Source organism: Chiloscyllium plagiosum, chromosome 7 (genome assembly GCF_004010195.1).
Source record: "Chiloscyllium plagiosum isolate BGI_BamShark_2017 chromosome 7, ASM401019v2, whole genome shotgun sequence".
Lineage (NCBI taxonomy): Eukaryota > Metazoa > Chordata > Chondrichthyes > Orectolobiformes > Hemiscylliidae > Chiloscyllium > Chiloscyllium plagiosum.
In genome coordinates this window covers 109715153-109734002 of record NC_057716.1, presented here as the reverse complement: position 1 = coordinate 109734002, position 18850 = coordinate 109715153, and the positions used below count along the sequence as shown (strand labels likewise).

General features: G+C 44.6%; 1 protein-coding gene across 4 annotated transcripts in view; it reads right to left on the bottom strand.

Moving 5' to 3' along the window:
- LOC122551869 (E3 ubiquitin-protein ligase MARCHF4-like) overlaps nucleotides 1-18245 on the bottom strand; it is a 275970-nt gene extending 257725 nt beyond the window's left edge. For 3 of the 4 annotated variants that reach the window (XM_043694417.1, XM_043694419.1, XM_043694420.1), the window contains exon 1: nucleotides 16096-18245. In XM_043694417.1, the coding sequence (XP_043550352.1) occupies nucleotides 16096-16479 (384 nt within the window). In that variant the 5' untranslated portion in view covers nucleotides 16480-18245. The remainder of the gene's footprint in view (nucleotides 1-16095) is intronic. The other variant, XM_043694418.1, reaches the window with a different exon arrangement.
- Between the last annotated feature and the right edge of the window lie 605 nt (nucleotides 18246-18850).

The following is an 18850-nucleotide window of genomic DNA, read 5'->3' as shown; positions in this document are numbered from 1 at the left end:
CTTGCTGGACTACAAGTCCGGATCCCATCCCCCTGCCAAATTAGTTTAAAACCCCCCTGAAGAGTGCTAGCAAACCTACCTCCCTGGATATTGGTGCCCTTCTGGTTCAGGTGCAACCCGTCCTGCTTGTACAGGTCCCACCTTCCCCAGAATGCAGTCCAATTGTCCATCCCAGGATATTGGTGCCCTTCTGGTTCAGGTGCAACCCGTCCTGCTTGTACAGGTCCCACCTTCCCCAGAATGCAGTCCAATTGTCCAAATACCTGAAGCCCTCCCTCCTACACCATCCTTGCAGCCACGTGTTCAACTGCACTCTCTCCCTATTCCTTGCCTCACTGTCACGTGGCACCAGCAACAACCCACAGATGACGACTCTGTCCGTCCTAGCTTTTAGCTTCCAGCCTAACTCACTGAGCTCCTGAATGACCTCCCTATCCCTCTTCCTACCTATGTTGTTGGTGCCAACGTGCACCACGACTTCTGGCTGCACACCCTCCCCCTTAAGGATTCTGAAGACACGGTCCGAGACGTCTCGGCCCCTGGCACCCGGGAGGCAACAAACCATCCGAGAGTCTCGCCCATGTCCACAGAACCGCCTGTCCGTCCCTCTAACTATAGAGTCTCCTATAACTAGCGCTCTCCTCCTCTCCCCCTTTCCCTTCTGAGCCTCAGAGCCAGACCTCGTGCCAGAGACCCGGTCACTGCAGCTTACCCCTCCTAGGACTTCCTCCCCAACAGTATCCAAAGTGGTATACTTATTGTTGATGGGAACGACCACAGGGGATCCCTGCACTGCCTGCTTCCTCCCCTTCCCACCTCTAACTGTTACCCAGTTACCTTTGTTCTCTGGCGTAACTATGACCCTGTAGCTTCTATCTATCACCCTCTCAGCCTCTCGAATAATCCTCAGTTCATCCAACTCCAGCTCCAGTTCCATAACGCGTTCTGTGAGGAGCAGGAGCTGACTGCATTTCCTGCAGATGAAGTCAGCAGGAGCATCGGTGGTCACCCCTACCTCAAACATCCTGCAGGAGGAACATTCCACTGCCTGCGCTGCCATTACTCTACACTTAGTCTCCAAACAAGAACACTGAGTAGCTTACCTGTGGACTTTAAAGTTAGGTTAGAGGAGGAGGATGGGAGGGACGCTCTACTTTGTAGGGCCTGGGGTCTAGAACACACATTGGAATGGGTCAAGAGTAGTGGGGAGGCTGGAGTTGATTAATGCCCTGACCAGCCTTTCAATGCACTTCATGACCACCGAAGTTAGGGCCACTGGGCGGTAATCATTGAGACATGCTGCATGAATCTTCTTCTGCACAGGGAATGATGTTAGCCCTCTTGAAACAGGCAGTGGCCTGCTGCAGGGAGAGGTTGAAGATGTCAGAGAAGACCTCTGCCAGTTGACCTGCACATGCTCTGAGTGCACGGCCTGGTACTCCATCTGGTCCCATAGCTTCCCTTGAATTCACACAAAGGAAAACTGATCTGACTCTGATGCAGTGACTGTTGGGATAGGTTCGTCAGGACTTGTCGGAATAGGTGTTACCTCTCCACCGAAACTCTGCTCAAAGCGAGCATAGAAGGCATTGAGACTATCTGGGAGGGATGTATCATTGTCTGCTATCTTGCACTGTCTCATTCAGTCCTTGCCATAGTCGCCGGGTGTCTGGGTCTCTAGTTTGGATCACTATTGGTCCTTGGCTGTCTTAACGGCTCTGCGAAGGTTCTGCTCTCATGACCAGAGTTGTGGCTAAGTTAACAAACTGTGCAGTGTATTTGGACATTGTAATGATCTTTAGTAAGTCCTGGGAAGATACATGATACAGTTGGCAGAGCTCTTTGAATGACTACTAGAAGCAAAACTGGTGATAAACTGGTGGTGATCTTGGGACATAGCATTGGTCATGAAAGGTTGACCCCACGGAATGCAAAGACAAAGGCCATCAAGAAATTTCCACGACCAACCTCGAAGGAAGAAGTGCTTCAATTCTTAGGATTCAGCGGATTGTATCGGACGTTTGTTCCAATCTTCAGCAGTGTAGTTGCACCGTTAACTGATTTGCTGAAGAACACAAAGTTTCGGTGGACAGAATCATGCCAGGAGGCATTCGATCATTTGAAATTTGTTATTAACCACCAAACCAGTTTTAGCTACACTGAACTTTTCAAAACCTTTTAAAATCACCATCGATGCTAGTGATATTGGAGTCGGAGCTGTACTCCCACTGGAAGATGAGGATGGGATTGAACTACCAGTTGGTTACTTTGTGAAGAAGATCAACATCCACCAGCGGAAATACTCCACAATCGAGAAAGAACTATTGAGTTTGGTATTGGCTTCAACATTTTCATCTGTATGTCACGAACAATGTCTCGGAGACGGTTGTGTACATGGATCATGTGGGAGGTTAGAAATGTAGTTTCTGCAGGTGGGGGAGGGGGAGGGGGATGGGGAAGATTATACAAACGGTCGCGGAATTCTTGTAGCATGTAGCATACTTAAGGCTAAGACTTTAATGAATATAGAGGGTCTTTTAAAGAAAATAGTTTTAAGCTAGGAAATAACTATGAAGAGTTGTAGCTGACCACAAAAAGAAGCAGCAGGGGCATTTCACAATAAAGCTTATAGTATGATAAGAGAAACTGGATAAAAGAACAAGCTGTAACAAACAAGGAACAAAGAATGCAGACATACAAGGACAGCAGGATGGCCAGATAAGAAAATAACTAGAGAGAAAAAAAAGTGAGGTAATCGGTTTATGATAGGATGGGAAAAGGGAGGCGTGATTCCACAACTTGTAAACTGAATAAGAAAGCTAACATGCTCTGTTTTTGTTTGCATTTCTGCTTGATTGCAGATGCATCCGGTACTTGCAAGGCTGTAATAAATTGTTCTTGTTTCCAAGGCTTTGTCTCAGGCTGATTTATGAGTGAATTCTGTTTCTCACAATTGGGGGCCTCGTTCTGGGATCCAAAACTCCGACCGCTCGACACTCTTGGGACGACGGGGGAGGTGCACCTTGCCGATTTCGGTGATCTCCGACTCCCTTGCTTGTTGTTCGCGGTTTGGGTGAGTACGATCCGGACTGGGAGACCCTGGAAAGAAGGTGGGCAGACGCGGCAGGTTCGGTCGGGCAACTCTTGTGCACAAGACCCGAGTAGGGAAAGGTCTTAAAGGATATATCCGGGCGACCAGGGACAGCGGTATTTGCTGCAGGAATTGCCGCGGGACGGGGCGCACCAAAACGGCCAGGTAACTCTGTGCACAGACCAAGGTAAGAAAAGAGACCTTTAAGTATTGCCTTGGTGGTCGAGACGTACGAAAGTACGGGGAATTGGCAATATATAAAATAAAGCATATGTCAATGGAAAACAGCCCGTGTTAGAAGGACTAGTAGCTGAAGGGCTACTGAGGGTGCACTTCGTAACTAACTTATGGCCAGACGTCCAGAAGAATATTCAAAAGCTAGAGGAGTAATTGCGGGAAGCTCAAAGTGTCTGTGAGACACGGTGTCTGTGTGTGTGTGTGAGAGAGAGAGAGAGAGCTGTACAGCTAGTAGAAAGTTTAACCCTTTGTGATTCGGTTTGAATGCACATTTGTTTGTTGGTGATTGAACATTCAATCACCAACAAACAAATGTGCATTCAAACTGATGGAGCTTGAGATCCGGGACTGTTTTGAATCTGATTTCTACTATGGAAATTTTAACATGATTTCTTTTAAGGTTAAGGATTTTACAGATTATGAAATAAAATGTTAACTCCTGTTCTTTTTACAGTTTCTAACTAACCTCTTTTATCCTTACATAAAAGTGATTTATGGAGAACAGGTGAAGTCTCAAAAAGCATATAATTGGTCAGATTAATCGGACGAGTGAGGTGTCTAGTCAGGACCCTGAAGGGGGTGTGGAAGAAGGTGACACCGGACCTCGTTAAGATTAATTAAATTAGCAATAATGGGAGGCATGGGGAGTTGCCTGTGTAATGATCGATCTGTAAATAACATTAAAGGGGGATATATCCCGCCCGACAGTTCTTTGGGGAGAATGTTGGGTAATTAGGAACACAACTCCTGGACGCGGGAGAAAGATAAGGCTACAATGATAAATTATTGTTGTTTTGTCTGGATTAGAGAAAGTATTAAGGCACCTGGTAGTTTTTTTGCCCAAATATGGGTCCGATGAGGATTGGCTGTGTCAAGATCTTAATATATTTGTCAATCGAAAAGAAGCGTACAGTCAAAAAGAGTCCAATTATGCGGCTTGTTGGATAGGGAGTGCGGGAGTAAAATTATGTCCCGTGAATACGGAGGAATCAGGGAAAGACCAGAAAAAGAATGAACAAGGGAAGCCACAATGGGATCCCTTAACGTGTTTGCCGCCCCCATATACTACTCCCTGGAACGAGCCTACAGCTCCCGAAGTAGAATCGAGTCCAGACACAGAAAGGGGAACGGACTCTGAACTAAAGGATGCAGGACCTGGGGAGGGGGGCCCAGAGTCACTCGAGCCACCACACGTAAAGGAGGGGCAGAAATAATGGTAAAATTATGTCCCTTACGAGAGGTTCCGATTGGGGAAGGTTCAATCGGATATGTAAACGCTCCCTTAACTAGCAGTGAAGTTAGGGTCTTTAAAAAGGAAATGAAAAATTTAATAGAGGATCCGGTTGGTCTAGCCAAACAATTAGATCAATTCCTAGGGCCTAATTTATATACCTGGGGAGAACTGATGGCAATTTTAGGAACGTTATTTTCAGGGGAAGAACGAGGTGTGATTAGGAGAGTGGCTTTATAGGAATGGGAAAAGAAGCACCCAGTTGGGGAAGAAGGGGCCCCAGCAGAACGGAAATTCCCAAATGTTGACCCTCATTGGGAAAATAATGACAGAGAAGATAGGGAGTCAATGCGGGATCTACGAGAAATGGTAATATTAGGAATTAAAATGGGAGATGGTAGAAGCATATATGAAAGCAAAGTTTAAGAGGCATTTAGACATTTGCATGACCGGACAGAGAATAAATAAGGTGCAAGCAGTTGGGATTAGTTGAGAATAGCTTCATGGTTAGCACAGACATAGTGGGTCAAAAAGCCTGTTCCTGTACTGTACTGATCCTTGGAGGCAAGCTATTAGGGCCGGGAGACTTAAATGCCTTTCACCCTATTAGTTTGTCTAATACTACTTCTTTAGTGATGGTGATAGTACTTAATTCCTCCCAAGTATTTTGACCCCTCTTGAATTGCTCCCTGTTTCACGCTGTTATGGTCAGCTTGCTTATCCTCCCCACAGCCAAAGCTCTTGTTCACATAGGGAGCAAGAATCTCAAACCTCTCAACAAGCTTGAGACTGAGGCTCCTGCAGCACTACTCCTGGATACCTCTACCTGGCTCCCTCATAGTCACACCCTTCTGTCCCTCACCACGAACCAAATTTCAAGGTAGTGCATCTAAGGGGTGTCATTTTCCCCTGAAACACAGTATCCAGGTAACTCTTCCCCTCCTGATGTGTCGCAGTGTTTGAAACTCAGACTCAAGGTTATCAGGTTTGACCCAGAGTTCCTCAAGCAACCAACGCTTGCTATAGATATGGTCACTATGAATCATCAGCTCCCACATTATACAGGTACAGCACATCGCTTGGTCTTGCATTTCTCTTTTATTTGCTTAGTTCTTAGTTTGTTTTATTTAATGTTCTACTAATCTTTTAGTTTGTTATCTTAAATATTTCTCTATTTTCATTCAATCTGAAACCATCCTATAGTCACATTAGCAGCTATTATCAACCAATAAACTTACAGTTTTCCTGGGATGTCACTCTTTTTTGTGCTGCGACCCTGATCCTGGGCTTCAATTTATTCTGTGAAAATAAACTTACAAACTATGACCCAGAAAAGCCAGCAAAATCAACTCTTCCCCAACAACGTATCCACCACACAGAAAGGCGCTGGACCCTGCTACACAAAGAAACAAACAGTACCAAGCTTTCCAAATGGTTGACAATGTTTCAAATTATTAAGTGTGTCTCCCTGATTGGCCAGACTACAGAAAGTTCTAGAAAACCATCCAAAACAATATAAAAACAGGGTTCACCTGCAGTTCAATCAATCTCTTAAATCTCCTGGAGGCCTTCAGAGGAGGCCAGCGTGGCAGGAGGCAGATACCAGCTGACCATCCAGAAAGAGAGGAAGAAAGCAGCTTCACAGACCCAGAGACACAGAAAGAGACAGAAAGCACGACTGCATAAATCATTCATGAGACTTGGGAAGTATTGTAACCTTAAGGAGCTAAGAGGATTAAGATTAGTGTTGGCAAAAGTGAGGACTGCAGATGCTGGAAATCAGAGTTTAGATCAGAGTGGTGCTGGAAAAGCACAGCAGGTCAGGCAGCATCCGAGGAGCAGGAAAGTCCTTAGAGATTAGTGTGTTTAGTATTAAAGATTATTGTAAGTTTGTTCCTAATAAAGATGGATTGTATCCCTGCCCTCCCCTTCACCTTTTTGATCACGCAGCATTGCCCTTTGATGTGAAGGGCACTGCTTGTCACTGGCCACTCTGGTGTTTCCTTTCTTCCTGGTGGTGGAAATTGAATAAAGATTTGTACACCTGTTGTCTTTCACTGTGTCTCACACCTACACACACACCACATGGGTGCTGGAGAAAATATAAGCACTACTGCTGTTCGGCGAAAATGTGGGGGAAATAGAAAAAAAAACAAAAAAAAAAACAGATTTAGAGTCTCCTTAGTTTAGGGCACAGACTCTGTGCTGGCTGGGCACTGTCAATGTGTTACTGCTGATACTAGTGGTCTCTGTGTTTTGAGAAGGAGAGTTTATTTATCTTTCCCCCCTTTTATAGGGAAGATATTTGTTCTTTTCATTTACAAAAAAACACCAAAAGAAAAAAAAATGTGATTGTTTTGCATTGGAACCAGTTTGTGTTCATATTGATTTGACCGTTTGGTATTGTGGAACACCAATAAATTCATTCATAACACTCTTGTCAGAGTTGTTGAACTTGTTTAAGGAGGAACTTGACAACATTTCGCACCCGAATAGGCTTCAATTAGAAGTGACCATCAGGTCCTCCAAAGTCAAACTCAGCAGCAATGTATTTTTTTTAAAATCATTTTTTGTGGGATGTGAGCATCACTAGCTAGCCAGTATGTATTGCCCATCTTTAGTTGCCCTTGAGAAGGTGGTAGTGAGCTGCCTTCTTGAACCACTGCAATCCATGTGCTATGGGTTGACCCACAATTCCATTAGGAAGGAATACCAGGATTTTGACCCAGTGAAGGAATGGTGATATATTTCCAAGTGAGGATGGTGAGTGACTTGGAGGGGAACTTGAAGATGGTGGTGTTCCCATATATCTGCTGCCCTTGTCCTTCTAGATAGAAGCGGTCATGGGTTTAGAAGGTGCTGTCTGAGGAACTTTGGTGAATTTCTGCAGTGCATTTTGTAGATAATACGAACAGCTGCTATTGAGCATCAGTGTTGGAGAGAGTGGATGATTGTAGATACAGTGCCAGGCAAAAGTGAGGACTGCAGATGCTGGACATCAGAGTCTAGATTAAAGTGGTGCTGGAAAAGCATAGCAGGTCAGGCAGCATCTAAAGAGCAGGAAAATCGACGTTTCGGGCAAAAGCTCTTCAGATGCTGCCTGACCTGCTTTGCTTTTCCAGCACCATTCTAATCTAGATACAGTGCCAGTCAAGCGGGCTGCTTTGACCTGTATGGTGTCAAGCTTCTTGAGTGTTGTTGGGGCTGCATCCATCCAGTCAAGTGGGGAGTATTCCTTGTAAATGGTGGACAGGCTTTCGGGAGTCAGGAGATGAGTTACTCGCTGCAGTATTCTTAGCCTCTGACCTGCTCTTGAAGCCACTGTGTTCATGTGGTGAGTCCAGTTGAGTTTTTGATCATTAGTAACTCATAGGATGTTGATAGTGGAGCAGTCAGAATTAAGCTTGAGCCATAATTAAGTGTGTAAATATCTCACATGAAAGCCAGGATTCAACTAAGTAACTGAGATTACAGGCAGCCTACCAGAAATTGGTCCTACAGCTAGAGTAAACAAAGCATGAGCTGGAAAACGGTAGTGGGGAATGCAGGGACTCTGAGGAAGTCAGCCCATGGGACAATTTGCCTCTTGTGTGGAAACCCTAGAGACATTTTGGACTCCTTATTTTAAACCCCTGTTGTCCCTATTCAAGAAGTGTCTGATGATCAGTGTGAGAGGAGTTTTATTTATTTTCAGTTCCAATCAGTAGAAAAAAGTTTTCCTCTGAATTTTAAACCCTGTTGTACCTATTCCAGGAGTTCTCAATAGGGATGGAGCTAAGAGGAGTTGACTTTTAGTTTACTTTGAGTTCGAATGAGTGGAGCAAAGTTTACCCTATATTTTGATCCCTTGTTGTCCCTACCCCAAGTGTGTTTGATGGGGACAGAGTCGAGAGAAAGTAATTTTAAGAGTCAAATTTTGAGTTCAAGAGAGTTGAGCAAAGTTGAGGAAACTTTTCTGTTTAAAAGAGATAAAGATATTGGCAGCTGTTGACTCTCCTACACACTCCGCTATCCCTATCAAAACGACTGCTCCGTGTTTTAAAGAGTACCTGGAACAAGGAACCAGAGATTTGGTCACGGACCCAGGAATGGATGTAAAACACAGGTGTGGGAAACTCTACAGTCAGGCCAAGAAAAGAGGTTAAAATCCTATATCTGGATAGTGTTAGAAGGGGTCACTGTGCGCTAGTTCTACATATCTAAGTCTTTGAGAGGCTGCAGCAAGAACACAGCCACTTCCCATAACTTCACAACATTGAAGAGAAATCCTACAAGCATCTAGCAATAATTTGCTTCATAGCAAAATGGGACAAGTACTCCTTCATCCAACATGGGAGGACAGTCTCAGACAATAAAAAGTGGCCCAGGCTGTCCCTGGATCACAGAACTTAAGAACATTAGAACTAGGAGCAGGAGTAGGCCATCTGGCCCTTTAAGCCTGCTCTCCCATTCAATAAGATCATGGCTGATCTTTTCATGGCCTCGGCTCCACTTATCCACCCTGTCACCGTAACCCTTAATTCCTTCATTGTTCAAAAAAAACTATCTTCACTAAAAAACATTTAGTGAAGTAGCATCAACGACTTCACTGGGCAGGGAATTCCATAGATTCACAACCTTCTAGGTGAAGAAGTTCCTTCTCAATTCAGTCCTAAATCTGCTCTCCTAATTTTAAGGCTATGTCCTCTTGTCCTAGTTTCACCTGCCAGTGCAAACATCATCTCCACATCTATCTTATCTGTTCCCTTCATAATTTATATTTTTCTATAAGATCCTGCCTCATTCTTCTGAATTCCAATGAATATAATCCCAGTCTACTCAGTCTCTCCTCATAAGCCAACCCTTTCAACTCCAGAATCAACCCAGGGTCCTCATTGTTCACTGTAATGTCTTCATAGAATTCCAAAAGATTAGTTAAGCATGATCGCATCTGCCCAATGAGACAATTTCTATCTAGATGCCTTCCTTTTTCTTCCTTGATAATAGACTCAAGCATCTTCCCTATTATAGAAGTTACGCTAACCAGTCCAAAATCCCCCATCTTTTGTCTACCGCCCTTGTTAAACACTTGCTATTTTTCCCGCCATCTCTTTTAGCACCCTGAAATGCATTCCATCAGGGCCAGGATTCTTGTCTATCTGTATCTGCATTAGCTTGCCCAACACTACCCCTAGACATTCCATGGCAGAAAACACATAACAAATTAGGAAAGAAGGCCACTAACATAACCACAGCAATAGCAATAGAATGCAGCCTAGGAGATTCCCACAACTGACCAGCTGAGATTAGATTGCTGTGGGAGAGATTAGTAATCACTTACTGATGAATTAGAAAAGTTAACGAACAAGACACCAGAATACAGCAAAACCTGATCTATATGGCTTTTGACAAGGTTCCACACAAGAAATTAGTAAGGAAAATTAAAGCTCATGGTATCGGAGGTAATGTACTGACACGGATAGAGAACTGGTTGGAATAAACAGGCCCTTTTCAGAGTGGCAAGCAGTGACGAGTGAGGTCCCACAGGTTTCAGTGTTGGGGCCTCAATTGTTCACAATATACATTAACAATTTGAATGATGGAATTGAATGCCAAATATCCAGATTTGCAGATGACACTAAGCTGGGTGGCAGTATGCACTGCGAGGAAGATGCAAAGAGGCTGCAGGGTGACTTGGACAGACTGACTGAGTGGGCAAACACTTGACAAATGCAATAAAATGTGGATAAATGTGAAGTTATCCATTTTTGTCACAAAAACAGGAAGGTACTTTAGGAAAAGGTGAGGTGCAACAAGACCTGGGTGTCACAGTGGAAAAGTCGATGAAAGCAGATACAGCAGGCAGTGAGGAAAGCTAATAGCATGCTCTCCTTCATAGCGAGAGGATTTGAGTATTGGGTATCTTGCTGCAGTTCTACAGGGCTTTTGAAAGGCCACACCTTGAGTATTGTGTGCAGTTTTGGTCTCCGAGTATGAGGAAGGATGTCTTGCTATTGAGGGAGTCCAGCAGAGGTTCACCAGACTGATTCCCAGAATGGCAGGACTGGCATATGAGGAAAGACTGGATGGAAAGGCCTTGTATTTGCTGGAATTTAGAAGAATGAGGGGGATCTCATAAACATATAAAATCCCAATGTGACTAGACAGGCTAAATGCGGGAAGAATATTCTCCATGTTGGGGAAGTCCAGAACAGTCTAAGAATAAGGGGTTAGCCATTCAGGACTAAGATGAGGAAGAATTTCTTCAGTCAGAGAATTGTGAACCTGTGGAACTCTCTCCCACAGGAACCTGTTGGGGCCAGTTCGTTAGATAGATTCAAGAGGGAGATGGATGTGGCCCTTGCAGCTAAAGGGATCAAGGGATATGGGGAGAGTGTGGGAATGGGATACTGAGATTGCATCATCAGCCGTGATCATATTGAATGGTGCAAGCTGGAAGGGCCGAATGGCCTACTCCTGCACCTAGTTTCTATGTGTCTATGTTTCTAAGCGGGACAGTTCCAGTCACAACTGGAAAGAGCCTGTTCTAGTGAGAGGAGAGCTACTGGAGACCAGGAGGCAGCCTGACAAGCTGGAACAACATAGAATCATAGAGTCATAGAGATGTACAGCATGGAAACAGACCCTTTGGTCCAACCCTACCATGCCAACCAGATATCCCAACCCGATCTAGTCCCACCTGCCAGCACCCAGTCCATATCCCTCCAAACCCTTCCTATTCATATACCCATCCAAATGCCTTTTAAATGTTGAAATTGTACCAGCTCCACCACTTCCTCTGGCAGCTTATTGCATACATGTACCACCCTCTGCGTGAAAAACTTGCCCCTTAGGTCCCTTTTATATCTTTCCCCTCTCACCCTAAACCTATGCCCTCTCGTTCTGGACTCCCCCACCCCCAGGAAAAGACTTTGTCTATTTATCATATCCATGCCCCTCATAATTTTGTAAACCTCTATAAGGTCACCCCTCAACCTCCGACGCTCCAGGGAAAACAGCCTGTGCCTGTTCAGCCTCTCCCTATAGCTCAAATCTTCCAACCCTGGCAACATCCTTGTAAATCTTTTCTGAACCCTTTCAAGTTTCAAAACTTCTTTCCGATAGGAAGGAGACCAGAATTGCATGCAATATTCCAACAGTGGCCTAATCAATGTCCTGTACAGGTGCAACATGACCTCCCAACTCCTGTACTCAATACTCTGGCCAATAAAACAAAGCATACCAAATGCCTTCTTCACTATCCTATCTACCTGCAACTTCACTTTCAAGGAGCTATGAACCTGCACTGCAAGGTCTCTTTGTTCGGCAACACTCCCTAGGACCTTACCATTAAGTGTATAAGTCCTACAACGATTTGCTTTTCCAAAATGCAGCACCTCGCATTTATCTAAATTAAACTCCATCTGCCACTTCTCAGCCCATTGGCCCATCTGGTAAGATCCTGTTGTAATCTGAGGTAACCTTTTTCACTGTCCACTACACCTCCAATTTTGGTGTCATCTGCAAACTCACTAACTGTACCTCTTATGCATGCATCCAAATCATTTATGTAAATGACAAAAAGTAGAGAACCGAGCACCGATCCGTGTGGCACTCCAATGGTCACAGGCCTCCAGTCTGAAGAACAACCCTCCACCACCACCCTCTGTCTTCTACCTTTGAGCTAGTTCTGTATCCAAATGGCTAGTTCTCCCTTTATTCCGTGAGATCTAACCTTGCTAACCAGTCTCCCACGGGGAATCTTGTCGAATGCCTTACTAAAGTCCATATAGATCACGTCTACCGCTCTGCCCTTATCAATCCTCTTTGTAACTTCTTCAAAAAACTCAATCAAGTTTGTGAGACATGATTTCCCACGCACAAAGCTATGTTGACTATCCTGAATTAGTCCTTGCCTTTCCAAATACATGCACATCCTGTCCCTCAGGATTCCCTCCAACAACTTGCCCACTACCGACATCAGGCTCCCTGGTCTATAGTTTCCTGGCTTGTCCTTACCAACCTTCTGAAATAGTGGTACCACGATAGCCAACCTCCAGTCTTCCGGCACCTCATCTATGATTATCGATGATACAAATATCTCAGCAAGAGGCCCAGACATAGATTATGTAAATAACACCAATTATAATAAATGTATCAGAGATACTGTTACTGGTGTGGTATCCTTCCCCATTAAAATAATCATATTCCCACCTGACTTGCAGAATAATGTGATGAGGGACAGGAAAATATCAGGAAAAACCAAGAGCAGCAGTCAATAGACAAAAGATAAAGGAGTTCTTTAAATGATCTAGCCACAGCAAATGGGGCAGAGATGTCAACGGTCGCTACCCTTGATTTGGCTAATTTAGAAAATAAGCTCAGGAACTCAACTCAACAAGTCAAATAAGCCCAAGATGAATTAAATACAGGCAATCGACATGAGAGCACAGGAGAACTAGTGGAGAATCAGGCTAGTCACCATGTAGTGACCATACCACAGGGTCACGCCTAGATGATTAACTAGATCATCCAGGGCAAAAACAGGGGTGACGCTGAGCAACAAAGCAACACCCTGTGCAGTATCTACACTAACTGGATGATTAAACAGCTGAGAAAGGACCTTTGACAGACTAGCCAAGGAAAAGTCCCATCCCGGGTCAGTGATGAATAGCTCAAACATTTGTTCCAGGAGAAAACCCATACTAACATCTCTAGCTGCCAGTTGCAGCAGCTCACAAAGTGTGATACAATGACACTGCAAGAATGCTCTTAGCAAGGCATTGGCATTGGTGCTAAGGTTTCCAATTATTCTGAATAACAAAGTTGAGTTGAGGACCTTTGAAGTTGAAAATATTGGAATTATTAAAAAATAGTATTTGGTTAGGTTACCATGACACCCTTCCATATGCTGTGGAGAGACAGGGGACAACGATTGGGACTACTCTTAAGTAAATGCAGACAAACAGGCTACACCATTGTGCCCTTAACCTATCATTCATGAATTTGGCTCTTCTTATATCTAGCTGTGGTCCTAATTGCACTCACCTTGATATACCTTAAGGTACTGGCGGTTAGGATTGTAGGCTGAGAAAGATAGCTATCCCAACAATTCAGCACAGTCACTATGAATAATGCTGTATATGCACTTCTGGACCACTTGATAGATAAACCTCCCAGGGTTATCACTATTGTCACTTCCATTTTGTTCTGATTTCTGAAAGTTATCTTTGTACTTCAATCCTATATGGATTGTCATAACAGGAGTTCCCTTTTTTGTACATTTAATTGTATGATAGGTTTGACCAATGCACACAATGACTTTCACATAAACATGCAGGTTTCCCTGACAGCACACATAACCAAATTTTAGGTTTGAATTTCATTCGCATCAGGTTTTTCCATTCAAAAGTGGAGAAATGTCGCTATATATCGCTAACTTGGCCAAATAGCAAGAGATGCTGGGTACATTGGCCATATAAAACGCTGAAATCACAAAACCCACACACCAGACACAGTGCAAATACAGCAGCCAGGTGCTAATGATATTAGCATAATGTAAAAGGCAACAGCTATCCTGGACTTCATACACCTAATAACTTATCCACCAAACAAAGGAAGGCCGATACAGAAAGGCATCATTAGGGGCATGGATATGGTAAATAGACAAGGTCTTTTCCCTGGGGTGGGGAGTCCAGACTAGAAGGCATAGGTTTAAGATGAGAGGTGAAAGGTTTAAAAGGGACCTAAGGGGCAACGTTTTCACGTGGAGGGTGGTGCGTATATGGAATGAGCTGTCAAAGGAAGTGGTGGAGGTTGGTACAATTATAACATTTAAAAAGTATCTGGCTAGGTATATGAATAGGAAAGGATTAGAGGGATATGGGTCAAGTGCTAACAAATGGAACTAAAGTAATTTGGTCAGTATGGACTTGTTGGACCAAAGGGTCTGTTTCCCTGCTGTAGATCTCTATGACTCTTTGACTCTAAGAAGGTTGAGAAGTATTGTAACCTTATGCAGCCAAATAGAATTAGAGGCATTTATTATTAAAGGTTATAGTAACTTTGTTCCTAATAAAGGAAATTGATACTGGTTTGTGTTCATATTGATTTGACCACTTTGCTATTGTGGGACACCTGAGCAAATTCCTTCACAAAACTTGGTCGGAGTTGTCTAACCTGTTTAAGGAAGAACTAGACAACAGTATTAACCTGCCCTGCCATTTCAGGGATCTGTGGACAAGCCATCAAAGATCCCTTTACTCCTCTGAACCTCCTAGTATCCTGTCATTCACTGAGTACTCTCTTGTCTTGTTACTTCTTCCAAAGTGTGTCACATCATATTTATCAGGTTAGATTCCATCTGCCACAAACTGCCTGTCTGACCAATCCCTCTATATCTTCCTGTCACCTAAGACCTTCATCCTCTCTATTAACCTAGTCCTCTCTGGTCGATCTTCTGGTCATCCACAAACTTACTTAAGATTACCCCAAATTTTCATCTACATCATTTATGAATATCACAAACAGTAAGAGACTGAGCATTGATCCTTGTGGTACACTATTGGACACTAGCCTCTAGTCACACAAACAGCGTTCTATCACCACCTTCTGTCTTCACATACTAAGTTAATTTTGAATCCAACTTTCCAAGTTACCTTCTTTATCAGTCTCCTATGTGGGACCTTCTCAACAGCTTTGCTGAAATCCACATTAACCAAATCACTACCTGCATCTACACACCTGATCACACCAACTTCAATCAAATCTGTTAGGCATGACTTCCCTCTGACAAAGACCTCCCACTGACTATCACTAATCAAACCTTGTCTCTTCTGGAATTATCTCCAACAGTTTCCCTACCGTAAGATTCACTGGCTTCTCATTACCTAGTCTACCCCTACCATGCTTGTTGAAAAGTGGAACTAAAGCTGTTGTCCAATTCTCTGGCACCTTCCCTGTGGCCAGGGAGGAATTTAAAAATTGAGTCAGAGCCCCTACTTCCTCCCTTATCTCCCACTGCAGCCTTGGATTCAACACATCTGGCCCTGGGAATTTGTCCACTTTTAAGTCCAGCAAACCTTCAATTCCTCCTCATTCCTTAAGACAATTTGTTCAAGTCCCTCTCTCTGAATTCTGTACCTATATCCTCCTTCTCCCAAGTGAACACAGATGAGAAGTACTTGTTTAACACTGACCAATATACTCCGGCTACACCCACAGATTACCTCCTTAGTCCCGACTGGGCCCTGTTCTTTTAAAGTGCTTTCTCTTAAAGTGCTTATAGAATATCTTGGGGTTCACCCTAATTTTACCCGCCAGTGTTTATAACATCCCTTTTGCTTTGATATGGTCTCTCCGGTATATCTTCGATGGGCCGAATTGAATCCTTCTGTGTCCTAATGACAATCATTCCTTTCTCATAAAGAAACAGGAAAATATGTTTCCACCGAACCGAGGTTTTTGAAGTTAGCAAGCGGCCGGAGGGAGGATCTCGGAGCTGGAGGTGGGTTTCAAGGTGGAAGTGAAGCTGTAATTGGGAATATTCAGCACTGACCTGCTCGGAGCCCTGGAAACAGATGCGGCACTGAGGAGAGCGACAGCCACTGGCAATGCTGCTGCTGCTTAAAGACACTCCATCCTCACATTTCCTTCGGTAAGATTCCTCGGCTGATGGGCTCACTAAGGGCATGGGCTGCTCATAGGCCCCGTGTTCCTGTTCCTCAGGGCATTCCTCCCCTGGAGCCCGCCACTTGCCCCCTTTCGCAGCCGGGAGCAGTGTGTTGTTGTTGGTCAGGAGCCCGTTGTTGGTCGGCCTTGAGATTCGGTCGTAATTCATCACTGGAGGAGGAGGAGGAGGAGGGGGGCGCCGGAGTAGAAAACCTTTTAGGTCACTGAACAACAGGCGGCAGCGGCACTTGAGGCGGACTTGGCGCAACATCTGTGTGTTGTGATCAAACAATGTGCAGCTCAGCAACAGAACAAGCCCTGATCAGGCTTCAAATACAGGCCGCACCGAGCCCGGGGGATAGACCTCACCGAGCCCGGGGGATAGACCTCACCGAGCCCGGGGGATAGAACTCACCGAGCCCGGGGGATAGAACTCACCGAGCCCGGGGGATAGACCTCACCGAGGCCGGGGGATAGACCTCACTGACTCCGGGGGATAGACCTCACTGACTCCGGGGGATAGACCTCACCGAGCCCGGGGGATAGACCTCACTGACTCCGGGGGATAGACCTCACTGACTCCGGGGGATAGACCTCACCGAGCCCGGGGGATAGACCTCAATGAGCCCGGGGGATAGACCTCACCGACTCCGGGGGATAGACCGCACCGAGCCCGGAGGATAGACCGCACCGAGCCCGGAGGATAGACCTCACTGAGCCCGGGGGATAGACCTCACCGACTCCGGGGGATAGACCGCACCGAGCACGGGGGCCAGCATCCGGCCTCGGGGCTAGGAATCTGGTGAAATATGGATCGGTTTCTTGGTGAATGTTGCAGTTTTTTCTCTGCGAACGGTAACAATCGCCAAGAAGCAGCTTCCGGACTTTGGGAGTCAAAAACACGAAGCAAATATGAAGTTGATTTCAGATCCACTCGAGTCAGTATCGAGCAATCGGAATAAATGCATCGTCATTTCATCCGGTTTATACCGGGATCAGAAAGCTGCGCCGATTCGATGTGAGCGTCAGCTCCAGCTGGGGGTCTGCTCCTGTTCCGGCTCTACTCCGGGTTACACTCCGTGTCCCATCTCTCCGGGATCTCCGGGCCCTTTGTGTTGATTTTTCAGTTTCTGGCGCTCCCTGTCTCCGGCTTCTCTTTAATTCCGGTTCATATTCGGTGATCCAATCTGGTGGCTCCTCAATTCCACACGGTTCCACCTTCAGCCTCTTGAAGTCCGCTGTGCAGGGAATACCGAAGCTCTGCTTCGAGCAGCTGCTCATTTCAGCACCGAATCCGGGACAGCTCCCGCCTCCCGGCCCTTCTTAAAGCGGCCTCTCTCCCACCCCGCCTCTTCCTCCTGGCTTCTTAAGGCGGCCTTTCGTCGCTTGCCTCTCGCTGCATCCACATTATCTTATATATTGAAACTTCAATAAGCCAGTCATCTCTGTTTCCGGATTCAAACAATTGTCACTTGCAGCTCAGCAACAGCGTCACCAATACCAACCGATTCCCTCATCCCTACCTTCACCCCCACCTCCCACTGTCCTCCATATATTTTGTATCTATCTCTATGCTGTACCTGAGCTGCAAGTTTTTGATGGGGACAGTGGAAAGGGATTGTGCGGTTTGGATTAATTTACTCCATGTTTTTGTAATCGAATGGTACTACAATTATTTCATCAGATTGTATGTGCTTCTCAGATTCTGGGATTATTTGATTGTATAAACCACAATTCAAAACAGTATAATTCTCTGATTATATTGTTGACAGGCTTATAATTGATTTATTTGTATTGTGATTCTCCGATTAAGTATTTTTAACAATTATGTGATTGATATGAAGAAGGAAAAAGGAGTGAACCATTCGGCCCTTCGATTCTGTTGTACTGTTCGGTAAGATCATGGCTGACCTAATTTTAACCTCCACGTTTCTGCATATCCCCGATAATCAAGATCTATCCAAGTCTGCCTTAAAAATACTTAACATTCTGCATCCACTGTGGCTTGAGGAAGGGAATTCCAAATACACATAACAACCCGAGAGAAAAAAAAATGCCTCTTCGATATTTTAACTGGGCAATCACTTATTTTGAAACTAATTTTTAAATAAGTTTTATTTGCTGTTTCTATTTTTTCATGATTTTCTGCTTCCATGGATACCTGATTGGTGACATTTCGCTATAATTCAGTCATTTTTTTCAATTTCCATTTGTGTGGATCTCTAATTGTGTAATTCTAACATCCTCAAATTAAATGATTTCTTAAGCAAACTGTCAGAGCCCACTGAGATAGCATGCCATAAATCAAGCCTTCTGCTCCTAGAGTCAAACCAAATGTTAAAGTTCCCCAATTTACCTTACTTTCTGATTCAAATGTTATTTGCAGTGTTTACCTCCATGTACAATGGGATCTTGATCAAATTGGCAAATGAGTTTAATTTAGATAAATGTGAGGTGCTGCATTTTGGTAGGGGAAATCAGGGCAGGACTTATATAATTAATGGTAAAATCCTGGGGAGTTTTGCTGAACAGAGATTTTGGGGTCCACATTCATAGTTCCTTGAAAACTGAGTCGCAGGTATACACTTAGTAAAAAAGGCATTTAGTACACTTGCTTTATTGGTCAGTGCTGAAAAATGTGT